We start from the raw sequence: 12697 nt of genomic DNA, 5'->3' as shown, positions 1-12697 counted from the left end.
AATTAGTCCACAACAATTTCTCACTTTTCACTACTGGGCCAACGGGAAGAAGGTACAAGCCTACAAAGTATTGAAGTAGACTTCCACTATACTTGTGAATCTAATAAAAAAAAAGAAAAAAATCTATAAAAGAAAATGTAAGGACGCGATTCGTGGTGGACCGTAACAGTGTCGGGTTCGCACGTAAAAAGGCCCCTAACAATATCATTTGTAGAGCGTGGGTTTGGAAGGCTAGACCCTGGTTGACAGGCGGTGGGTTTTTCGCGGTGTTCGTACAAGTTTAAGTTTTCCTTCACCCCTGGAGTCTTTTTCCTGGAGGTGGGCTGGGAGGTTCTGGTTTTTGGCCACTTTTCCCAACCCCCCCTCTTAGATTACTTGTTTTTTCCTTTTATATTCGCCTGCGTTCATTGTCCTTCGTCCACGTATAGGGTCAATCTTTCCAAGATTGATACTTGTCCCATCAGCCCATATTCAAAGTCGTGGGGGGTGGTTGTAAAAGCCAAAGAATGCGGCTCTGTCAGGTTCAGAGCATTGAATGGCAGTAAGGGCAGCTTTCCCTGGATATTTTAGATCTTTCTTCCTAATTTCAGTCCTATACCGTTTTTACCCTTCTTTCAGGGGGGATTTTGGGTCTGCCGAGGACTGAGCTGTCCTCGGCGGTATCCATAGGCTATTTCGTCGAGCTTGGGTCGTAGCCCTCCTCGGCTTGGGCCTTCGGATTCTCCCCGGGTAGATTGGCCTGGCCCATAAATCATTTGGGCTCCACAATAGCCCCTCAAAACCCAGCTGTCCAACCTCTTGGTTGGAAAGGGGGGTTTTGGTGATGCCGAACCTCTTCCTACGGCCGAATCAATTTGGCCCATTAATAATACTGGCGGCTCTTCATCTGTCCAAGAAATGCGCCGATCTATGAGACAGTTTTTGATTTCGCGCTTGATGCGCTCTTATCGTTTGGGTTTCCCAAAACGTGCTTTTAATGACCACTATTTACGAGACTACTTTAATTCGGCGGTTTGTTTTGATGGGGTGGAGAAACGGAACCGACATGTTGGTGTTGGCAGATTCCTTTGGAGATCTGAACCTATTAAATGTCTCCCGCTCCACCCTCTGTATAAGAAGGAAGGGAGGAGGTTATTGTTTTCGTAAAGAATTCCTTCTCATCTTTCTGAGATTTGAAATACTTGGCCTCCCCTAGGGTTCATTTTACCCACTGGTTCACAAACTAAATCGTGGTATACTTTATCATAACAACGAGTGATGCAGGAGCCAAACCCCTCCCATAAACGCCATGTTCCAATAAAGCTCATTATAGCTCGATCGGGACAGGGATGACGAAGACTCAAAATCAACCTCACCCTTCTTTCAGTCAAAATCTGAAGCAGGGGCTTGTCACGTCCAACTTTCGGCGTGACTGAGTCGAGAACACCTACCATCAGTACCAACCGCTCTCCTATGAGCATACCTAGTATGGCTTCAGTGTGTTGGGAGTCAGGATCGAGGCAGGGACTAAGTGCCCCTACTTCCTCCTCTCTTCCTTCACTGGTGCTATCCTCCGTCTCCCTTTCTTAGTCTTCCCAGCACCAGTTCCATCCTGGTGCTTTCACTTCTCCCTCTTTTGTTCCTTTTTCTTTCTTTTCATCTCTTCTCTCTTCTTCTCCTCCTTCTTTACTCATGTCCTCCATCTTCTTCATTCATCTCCTCCATCTTCTTCATTGATTTCTTCCTTACTATTTCCTTCTCCTTCATTCATTTTTTTTCAAAGAAGGTTCTTATCGTAATATGAGCAGTATTGAGGCAGAGATTGGAGAGACTTTGAAGATGAGTTTAAAAGACGCCTGACAGTTTACTTATCTGTACTACGGATGTAATTGTTGCTTAGGCAGTTCTCATTTTGTATAGGCTCGCTTGAGCCCCTCTTTGTACGTTGTAATAATTTTTCGTATTAATAAAAATTGTTGTTACTTTATTTCGCATGTTTTGTCTCTATGGCTTTTCTTTTCTTTTCTTTTCTTTTTTTTAAATTTACAAACGCTGCTCGGCACAATAATATAGCATCTAAATCAATGACGACTAAGATCAAAATACTTGATAATAAAAAGATGTCGCCATAACTTTAATAGAAACGCTTGGCACAATAAGGCCGACCAGTGAAAAGTAATACTTACCCCATGCTAGCCGAGGAGTAAAACGAAGGTTTGATGCCGTGTGAGGAATAACCATTTGAAGATATCTCACTCACCAAATGAACAGCCTTCTTATGCGACTTAATGCTGGGGCGTTTCACCACCTTCCTCACAACTTTACTGGTCTTAACCTCTTTATGGTGTTTAAGCCGTGGGTGAAGTGACCTGACATTTTTATCAAGTAACTCATCTTACAAAATTCAAACCTTTCCTTGTCCAAGTATTTGGTTTCCCCATTGGCCTGGGTCCGAGGACCATACAAGGCCTTGGTTCTGTCCAAAACTTGTGATTTTTTCGTTTTTGTATTTGGTTTCCCCATAGGCTTGAGTCCGAGGACCATGCAAGGACTTGGTTCTGTCCAAAACTTGTGATTTTTTCGTTTTTGTACTTGGTTTCCCCATAGGCTTGAGTCCGAAGACCATACAAGGCCTTGGTTCTGTCCCTGGGCCCATATGCTGAACGGGCCTAGGCCGCGAATTTACTGGGCCCATAAATTAAGAGGTATTTCCATAGTCTTTGATCACGCGGTACTTTTTGGCGTCCTAGTGTTCGAGGTGCGCCTTCTCGAGACTTCTTTAACCTCAGGGCTGCAGACGGCGTTGGAAATCGAGCCTGAGACGTTTTGTCTGTAGCGTTCCTTGGGACGCTGCGTGAATTAAATGCCACCGGTTTATTTCTGGGTATAAATGGGATAGGGGGTCACTTCACTTGCACATGAACTCTCCTGTTCCCTTCAGAACCATACTTCTTCCATATCCGCAATCTCTCTTTCTAGTGCCATTGCCTCAAAGCAAGATGTTTGAGGCGTGGATGGGGATGAAAGGTCTCCGCCCGCTTCAGAGGCACCGAATCCTCAAGGTGATGTGGTATGGACAAGGATGGCACAGATCCAAGCCAATCCTCCACCTTGACAAGAGGAAGATAGTATTCCTCCTTCTTTTAGCCAAAATCCGAAGCAGGTTCTGGTCATGCCAGATTTTTGGTATGTCAGAAAAAGGAATTTCCGCCATCAGCCCCGTCTGCCTTGTAGCAGGCAAATTTTTGTGGGGGCTCCCCAACTTCCGGCTCCCTGCACCTTTCCTGTAGATGGTGTTAGCCTGAGGTCAGGTTCCCTGCACCTTTTCTTCACCGATGCAGGCCCCAAGTTGGATTCTTTTGCTGCCTGAGTTATGGGCGCGCAGAAGCATTGAGGAGAAATAAGGTCTCGAGGCAGCAGCCAACCTCTCCTCTGTGCTACCTCCACGGCTTTATCTTCACTCTCTTGTATTTTTCGTTACTTACGTAGTTAGCTTCAATATAGGCTTTGTTTCGGCTTTTCATTGTACACTGTACTGTTCCTTTGTCTTAATAAAATACGTGTCTATTTCTCTATACATATCTTTCTTCTCCGTAACCACTACTTTGTGCATGAATGTTAAATATAAGCTTGCCCTTAATGACATTCTAGGCAGAAAAATGTCTTAACACAGATTCATACTAGTTTAAACTTACAAATATTATCAAGCATAACAAGGTTAATCATCAATAAATTAAACTCTTGGAACTAACCGGGATAACCGCTGAGTGCTGCGCGATGCATACTAGAGCGATGTCCGAGAACGATAAACTCTAAATCATTCGTCCGAGAGGGTAGCCGAGTATCGAGGGGCTTTGGTTGTGCTTTTGGGTGATATGTTGCGCCGTATCGCATCAACCCCTTTGATACTGGGGATCTGAGGGTAGACCGAGGAATCCGCGCAATCAAGGTATTAACCCATCTGTTAACGCGGAGTTCTCTTTGGATGGATTTCGAGATTTATGTGCCATAGTTTTTTTTTTTCTAAATAGTTGGTTCCTCATCCAGGTAGTTGGTTTCCCTATAGGCTTGAGTCCGAGGACTATGCAATGCCTTGGTTCTGTCCCAAACCTAGTTTTCCTCATCCAGGTAGTTGGTTTCCCCATAGGCTTGAGTCCGAGGACCATTACAAGCCTTGTTCTGTCCAAAAATTTGATTTTTTCGTTTTTTTGTACTTGGTTTCCCCATAGCTTGAGCCGAGGAACCAGTGCAGGCCTATGGTTTCTGTCCCAAAACTTGTGATTTTTTCGTTTTGATAACTGGTTTCCCCATAGGCTTGAGTCCGAGGACTATGCAATGCCTTGGTTCTGTCCAAAACTTAGTTTTCCACATCCAGGTAGTTGGTTTCCCTAGAGGCTTGAGTCCGTGGACTATGCAATGCCTTGGTTCTGTCCAAAACCTAGTTTTCCTCATCCAGGTAGTTGGTTTCCCCAGAGGCTCGAGTCCGAGGACTATGCGATGCCTTGGTTCTGTCCAAAAACCTAGTTTCCTCATCGCAGGTAGTTGGTTCCCCATAGCTTGATGTCCGAGACCATGCAAGTGCCTTGTTCTGTCCAATAACCTAGTTTTCCTCAATCCAGGTTAGTTGTTTCCCCATAGGCTTGAGTCCGAGGACCATGCCATGCCGTGGTTCTGTCCAAAACCTGTTTTCCTCAGTCCAGGTAGTTGTTTCCCCATAGGCTTGACGTCCGAGGGACATGCAATGCCGTGGTTCTGTCCAAAACCTAGTTTTCCTCATCCAAGTAGTTGGTTTCCCCATAGGCTTGAGTCCGAGGACTATGCAATGCCCTAGTTCTGTCCAAAACTTAGTTTTCCTCATCCAGGTAGTTGGTTTCCCCATAGGCTTGAGTCCGTGGACCATGCAATGCCCCGGTTCTGTCCAAAACCTAGTTTTCCTCATCCAAGTAGTTGTTTTCCCCATAGGCTTGAGTCCGTGGACCATGCAATGCCTTGGTTCTGTCCAAAACCTAGTTTTCCTCATCCAAGTAGTTGGTTTCCCCATAGGCTTGAGTCGAGACCATGCAAATTGCTCTGATCTGTCCGAAACCTAGTTTTCTCTTTGTTGTGGATCTTGACCTTTATGGCTGGAGCTTAGCTCCCACCAAGCCCCTAAATTTTCCGTACGATTAACGCTACCAAGAACCTAGTTTGCTCTTTACGGGGGACCTTGGCTTTAAAGGTGTTAGTTCCTCAGCCAAGCCCCTAGTTCAGAAACGTAGCCCTTAGCAGAACTTTGTACTAGAACTCTATAACCAACGGTTAGAAATAACGAAGAAACTCTATCGACCCACATCTTATACCAACACGCAAGCCTTCCCCACAGACGGCGCCAATTGTAAGGACGCGATTCGTGGCGGACCGTAACAGTGTCGGGTTCGCACGTAAAAAGGCCCCTAACAATATCATTTGTAGAGCGTGGGTTTGGAAGGCTAGGCCCTGGTTGACAGGCGGTGGGTTTTTCGCGGTGTTCGTACAAGTTTAAGTTTTCCTTTACCCCTGGAGTCTTTCTCCTGGAGGTGGGCTGGGAGGCTCTGGTTTTTGGCCACTTTTCCCAACCCCCCCTCTTAGGTTACTTGTTTTTTCCTTTTATATTCGCCTGCGTTCATTGTCCTTCATCCACGTATAGGGTCAACCTTTCCAAGATTGATACTTGTCCCATCAGCCCATATTCAAAGTCATTGGGGGTGGTTGTAAAAGCCAAAGAATGCGGCTCTGTCAGGTTCAGAGCATTGAATGGCAGTAAGGGCAGCTTTCCCTGGATATTTTAGATCTTTCTTCCTAGTTTCAGTCCTATACCGTTTTTACCCTTCTTTCAGGGGGGACTTTGGGTCTGCCGAGGACTGAGCTGTCCTCGGCGGTATCCATAGGCTATTTCGTCGAGTTTGGGCCGTAGCCCTCCTCGGCTTGGGTCTTCGGATTCTCCTCGAGTAGATGGGCCTGGCCCATAAATCATTTGGGCCCCACAGAAAAGAATGAAGTGGAATGAAACATGACAATGGAATTAAATATTACATTTTTTTCCCCATGTCGGGAAGTTTATCAAAGAAGGAACTTTTCTAAAATAGGTAAAAAAATAATTAGCATTTTCTATTTCATTAAAAATAATAAGTAGGAGCGTTCAACCAAATTGTGAACTCGACTCACCCACCCAAACCATTTGGGCCGAACTGATGTTGGCGGGTCTCTGCCCCTTTAGAAAATGATACCGTTGAGTTAGTTTTCATGAAAACTCAATCGCTACCTATATCAAAATCTCATTGTTCTCTTATATATGGGAAGAATAGTTAGGAGGGAGTATAAATGAATGTGCATTTGCTCATAAACATTCCATTACTTTACTCCTAAGCAAGGGAATAGTTGGAGTATATATTAAATATCCCCCAATGTTTTATTCTTTCATTTATTTCCCTCATTTCCAAATGGAGAGTTAGGATCTTCATGGACAAGCTTCAATATCATATCATATTGGTTGCTAATACTTTGGGCAACACATTCTAACACTCATGGTTGTTTTATAAGTAAATTGGATAAAAGAAGTAATGAAATCCTAAATTGATAACCTACCTTTTTAATTATATAATCTTAAATTGATTGCCTAATTTATTTTTCTTTTCTTACAGGTACTGTGAAAGCATTCAAACATAAATGAGTCCTTTTTCAAAAATGATTTTCTATAAAACTATCTCATTTTTCAATGTTTGGTAGCAATTTTAAATGAGTTGAAAAACAATTTCCTAACTTTCCTTATTTAGCTTGCTATGAGATAAAGTTGTTTTCCAAAAAAATTTAATGGAAAACAATGTCTAAAAATAAGTCATACTTTTTATGTTGACCAAAGATAGTTTTCCTTTGACTCATCTTTTTTTATGCTAAAAAATACTGAAAAACACGGAAAACTATATTTACACAAGGTTTTTCATCGAAACAAACGGAGTGTACATTTTTTTTTTTTTTTTTTTAGAGTCAAATTTAGAAAACTAGATTTACAACTTTATTATAATGCCTTGGTTGATCACTTACTTTATTAGAAACATTACCAATTTACCATTACACCTAAGTGAAAATATATGACATGTCAATAAAAGAAATAATTATACGTGACTTCTCAACTAATATAGAGTTATTATGATCACGTTCAAGTAAAATTTTCATGATGGTTGAAATAAAATTAGATTTTTTTTATAATCTGAAAAATTACATTTAGGTAAATGAGCAGAAAGATATTGCTAGAAAATAGTAAAAACCAAATTAAAATAGTCTTAATTTTTTTTAGAAGGAAAATAGTCTTAAACTTACCTATTCATGATGAGTTTTAATTTAATCCACCCCAATTAGATTAGGGTCCAACACATTTTTTTTTAAACTCATTTTCAATTTAAAAAATGAGTTGTGTACTTTTGGTGTGTAAACCGTAAAGTGTTGTATATAACTACATATCAGTCAGAGCAAAGGACAAATTAGACGCTCTCATTCTTTTTTGCACACGAATATATAAATTTCCATTTTTACCTTCTCATTTTTTATAATTTAGTCCCAAATTTTAAAAACCGCCGCTTCTCCAAAGTTCAAAAAACTCCCCCTCCTCCATCTCTCTCTCTCTCTCTCTCTCAACTCTCATCTCAACACCAACACCAGCAGTTTTTTTTTTTTTTTTTTTTTTTTTTTTCCGCTCTCATCTTCGAATTCATACAAAACCAATCAAAACTCCGTCTCCGCCGCATCAAATTCGAGTAGATCCGCTGCTCAAAAACCAGTAATGGACGCCGATTTCGTCAAGAGAAACAACGATCTTCAAGGCAGACGCCTCAGTCTCATCGATGTCTCCTCAGAGGACGATTCTCTCTTATTCAATTCCTCCTTCTCTGAATCGCTCCACCATTCTTTTTCAGGTTCTAAATCCACAAGTTTCTTTTTTCATTTTCGAATTGGTGTGTATGAAGTCTTTTTTTTTGGTTGTATGTGTGAGTGAATCTGATTGATCTTGTTTGTTTATAGCGTGATTTAGGTTTTTGAAAAACTTACTGCTTCATACTAAACATTTGTAAAGAGCAAAAAGTTTCAGATGCCAAATTGATCTTTGTTTTTTTTACTGAAATTGAGTTTTTGAATAGCTTTGAATCGAGCTCTCCAAAACGAAGATTTTTCACTCGGTGGCTGAAGTGACGAAAATCGTTCAATTTGATCTTGATCATACTCTATTTTGTTGTTTTGAAATGAGATAAAAGTGTTTCCTTTGAGATTCTAGGGCTGCCTGGTCGATAATTTTTGGTCATACAATCTATCTTGTTTTGCTTGTTGAGATTGCTCATTTGCTTTCGTTCATAGAAAATAGGCTGAGCGAAAGTACAGTTATTCATAGAAAGAGTAAAGCTTTAATAAATTTTACATAAGCCGAATAAGATGAAAACAAGTTATGGTAAATGGATCTGATTTAATATAATGTTCAGAAAATGAGGAACATGGAAGTGTTGAGTTGATGGAGTCCGTGGATACGAACACATTAGAGGACACATTTGGCACTTTTGAACATATGGAACAGGTGCCTCAACCATCTGAATCAAAGGAACCAGAAATGACAACAAAAAATCGCAAATGTAACTTGCGCAAAAGTTTAGCGTGGGATAGTGCTTTCTTCACAAGTGCAGGTATGCTTTCTGCATATACTCGAAAATATGGAAGCTTTTTGTTTAAAGTTCAATTGTGAGGAGCATGACTTTGTTGGTATGTATGACAGGTGTTCTGGAACCGGAGGAGTTGTCTAGCATCATCGAAGGAGTTGAGGGCATTGAAAAACATAAATTACCCGGGATTCAAGAGGAGATACACAGATCTGCCGAGTCAATCTCTACTTTGGAAAGCTTAGAAAGCGAGTCTTTGACATTAGAAGGTCTTGAGGCTGATTTGTTTGAAGACGTAAGAGCTTCAATCCAGAAATCCAGTGCTGCATCCAATGTGGCAAATGCAAGAAGCACAGCTGCACCATCAGTGACTGGAATCCAAAGTATTCGTTGTAAGTGCAGTTGCTACATCTCTACTTGTTCAGCAGTCATTCACTTTGTCTTGCCCATGTTGAAGTGCTAGGAGTTGGCAGGTTATGCTGAGAAGATTTGAACCCAAGCCCTAGCCAAACCCAATCCAAACCCTTATAACTTTAGCTAAAGTTCTGGGTCTATTTTAGGAATGACTTATTCTCAAACTAACGTTGGCTTTTGTTTTCAGCTTCAAAGAAGGTGGACTTTGTTTCTCGAAATAAGGTAAGTTCCAAGCTTGGCAGCTGGTAATTGTCATAATTTCTATAATGTTTAGGAATATATGAAAGAATATTGCTATGAATTTTCAGATTAAGGCCAAATCAACTTCCAACAAGTCAAATGTAGGCTTGCAAGGACCAGGGAAAATGACAAAGCCAGTTTTTGGTGGTCCACATGTATCTCAGGTGTGCATCCATCTTTCGGCTGATCTAGTCATTGGTTTTTCTATTTCATTGCTAATTCGGTGATTGAAATTTTATATGTTATTTGAAATCAATACAATGAAGAGAGAATTTTTGGCCTATATTTGTGCCAACTAATACGTAGGCAGGAATAAAAATAATCAGATATCATGAAATTAAGCTCTAACCTTTGATGTGTTTTAATTGACACTTTTTCTATCCTTTCTAAAATGAAGTCCTTTGCCAAGAGGGGAGAGCCTACATCTCTTGCAAAGCGACCAAAGGTAGGCAAGGACAGTCCCAGCTCAACTACATTAACCAAGAGGGCCTCAATAGGTGGTCACCATGTTAAAATTGTAAAGGATGATGCAAGAAGTGCAATTGGTAATTATGAGCATTATTTGGTCAGATCATTTAGTTTCTTATATTCAGATTAGCTTTACTCTTATTTGAATTGAAGTACATTTAAACCTTATTTCATCGTTGCAGGTAGAGGGGCTTTAGTGCCTAAATTACCTGCGTCGGGTGGTTTACGAAATGTTGTTCCTAGGCCCACAGAATCATCTAAATCCTCTTCTTTGGGTTCATCAAATGCAACCAAGACACTACCAACTTCTTCCTCGTTTGATAGTTCTGGAAGTGCTTCTTCTGACAACAGTTGTATATCTACCCAAAATTCCATGAAAAGAAAAATTGAATCTGGAAGTGGTAACCCACCTTCATTTGGTTCAACCTCCAAAACACCTTCCAGAACACCATCCAGAGCACCATCAATAAATAAAGTTCAGTCTGGCAGTTCTCATCTCTCTCATTTGATGTCTGTGCCCAAGCTCACCCCTAATACTTCACCTGCTAGCTCTATCAGTGAATGGTCCTCAGAGTCATCATCATCATGTTCTACTGTTAAACAAATGTCAAATAATTCAAGAGTTAGCTTTGACGCTACTTCTTGCAAAGGGATCTCCATAGATAGTGATGCAACTCATGTTTTGGAGTCTCAGAAACATTGTAACGAGCAAGGTTCAGTTGGGCTCGAAACTCATGTGGCTGGATTGCTTGGTCAATGTGTAAAGAGAGCTTCAATAGGAAGTGGTGCACTTCTTCATCCAGCTTCTGCAAAACCTTCTGGTCTTCGGTTGCCATCACCTAAAATTGGCTTCTTTGATGGGGTCAGTTTTTGCATTCCCTATTATAATTTTTGTATTCTAGTTGGGAAGTGGTTTTTTTTGTTTTGTGGCAGTTTTCAAGATGGAGTTAAAAGATATAATTTTAAAAATGACTAAGCTATACAAACTAAAAAAATGACAGGTCCTTTGTGGAAATTGTTTTGGCAAAATCACCTTATTGTACATCAATTTTTTATCCAATGCAGGCTAAACTGGCAGGACGCACTCCACCAGGAAGAATACCATCTCATCCTGTGGTACCCAGTGGCTTGCCTAAAATTGGAGCAGGGAGTGTTAGACCAAATGGAGGCCCAAACGAGGCAACGTTTGGAAAACCTGTCAGAACTCTAACAGCCATCAGGAATGTAAAACCTGATCCTCAGCCAACTTCCTTGAATATGAAACCTAAATCTCCAACACCTCTTCCGGAATCACCATTTGCTGCAATCCAAGGCTCTAGTGCGTCAAGGAATGTCAAAACTTGTCCCGGAAAATCTCCTAAAGCTCAAAACAGAATATCTCCTAAAACTGTTGGAAAAAGTCAGCTGAAGGTACAGAAAATTGAATCTGAAGGATGTGATGTTGGTATATGTGATTCAGAAACCAAGGGAAGTGCCTACAGATTGGATATGAAGGTCACTCCTATTAATGCAGGACTTAATACTGGTGATTCAGGTACCATTTCTTATATTGTAAATATAAACCCAGGTCAGAAAGTGGGTGAAGATGCAATATATGACCTACACAATCCCAAGTATGATGTGCATTTAAATAATAGCACTTATGAGAAGGAAAAGTTAAATGTTGAAGATCAAGTTGATGGTTTGAGCAGACAAGTTGGATCTATGGATATAAATAAGGAGATTCAGAACAATCTCATTGGTGATTCTCTTTCTCGGTTAAATGCTGGCAGCAAAGATGATTCTGATTCTCTGGAGTTGTCCAGTCAGAGGGAGCTTCATGACTTTTCTCAACAGGATGAAAACTTGAAATGTTCGTCGAAACCTACCCCCTCTCTTTCTCCCAGCATGTTTGAAGTTACAGTTAGTCCGAGGATACCTTTTTCTGTTAAGGATTCTTATTGCAATATGGATGGATTGTTTGATGTTTCAACAGGATCTACAGTGGTAAAAGAGGCAGAGAAGACACCCAACTTGACTTTGCTAGAAAGCAGTCTGAAAGAGAACAGCTGAGATAGAGTAACAGCATGGTAGTTTATTTTCTTCAAGGTCAGTGTATATCTTTCAAGTCTGCTGAAATTATTAGAATTGGTTAGTAAGGGAAATGCTGAGCCTCGTAAAATATTTCAGTTTATGTTATTTGAAGGATCTTATCTTTTCCAAATACTTAATGTAGGATTTAAGAACTCTTTCTAGTATTGTGTTGTCCACTGATATGAGCTATCTTGATTGCTTGCAGGAGCAGCTGTGCTGGTGGCTGAAACTAGTGTATGATTTTCATACGACCTATACAATTGGATTGGCCTGGTGTTCGCATTCTAAATTATTTTTGAAGTGCAAATTCAACCACGCATTACAAGATGGTGTTGCATGCTTTTGAGGGAAGAAAAAATGTAGTCGTGTGTGTGTAATTTAAGCTTATGTCATGTTAAAAGTTATTGATAGTTTATCTCATTCTCATGTACGTTGGAATCCTCTTGATGAGGTGTATTTGGATAGGGTGGTATTCTAGTCTAGGAGCTATTTTTTGAAAAAAAAAAGTGGACTTATATCTTGTCAAGACTAAAATTATTTTGTGAATGCTTTGGGATACAACCGATTAAGGAAAAGGCTCAGGTTTTCATGGAAATGATATGATCTTTGGTATGTAATGGTTTATTACATTTCCAAAGTGAAATAAAATCTTTTAAGTTTAAACACCTGGAGTGCCCAACAATGAAATTAAGGAAAGTAGAACCAGCTTTGGGTAAAATTCTAATTGCTGATAACCTTAGGAAGTGTTGACTAATCAACCAATATCAATTGAGTAGTACTAAAAGTATTACAAGTTAATAAAGTTGCAGTATTTTTCATTAAAAAAAAAAAAGTATTACAAGTTTTATTACATTGGGCTTACAAAT

General features: G+C 40.3%; 1 protein-coding gene across 2 annotated transcripts; it reads left to right on the top strand.

Annotated features, from left to right (window-relative positions):
* Positions 1–7558: 7558 nt before the first annotated feature.
* LOC115954058 lies at positions 7559–12346 on the top strand. Of its 2 annotated transcripts, none has more exons than XM_031071913.1 (9): positions 7559–7907; positions 8466–8663; positions 8753–9028; positions 9238–9272; positions 9359–9454; positions 9688–9835; positions 9941–10620; positions 10824–11846; positions 12037–12346. In XM_031071913.1, the coding sequence occupies exons 1-8, from the start codon at positions 7775–7777 to the stop codon at positions 11808–11810; spliced, it is 2553 nt and encodes an 850-aa protein (XP_030927773.1). In that variant the 5' UTR covers positions 7559–7774; the 3' UTR covers positions 11811–11846; positions 12037–12346. The 2 variants fall into 2 exon arrangements, with proteins under 2 accessions (XP_030927773.1, XP_030927774.1); XM_031071914.1 differs by lacking the exon at positions 12037–12346 and having other exon boundaries at positions 10824–11610; positions 11734–11830.
* Positions 12347–12697: the final 351 nt, after the last annotated feature.

Source organism: Quercus lobata, chromosome 7 (assembly GCF_001633185.2).
Source record: "Quercus lobata isolate SW786 chromosome 7, ValleyOak3.0 Primary Assembly, whole genome shotgun sequence".
Taxonomy (NCBI): Eukaryota; Viridiplantae; Streptophyta; class Magnoliopsida; order Fagales; family Fagaceae; genus Quercus; species Quercus lobata.
This window is presented reverse-complemented; position numbering and strand designations above follow the sequence as displayed.

Bases quoted from the DNA above. Each gene is read 5' to 3' on its own strand.
- LOC115954058 (XM_031071913.1), top strand. From the start codon at position 7,775: ATGGACGCCGATTTCGTCAAGAGAAACAACGATCTTCAAGGCAGACGC. The intron at 7,908-8,465 runs GTTCTAAATCCA...TATAATGTTCAG, and splicing joins GCTCCACCATTCTTTTTCAG to AAAATGAGGAACATGGAAGT. The intron at 8,664-8,752 runs GTATGCTTTCTG...TATGTATGACAG, and splicing joins TGCTTTCTTCACAAGTGCAG to GTGTTCTGGAACCGGAGGAG.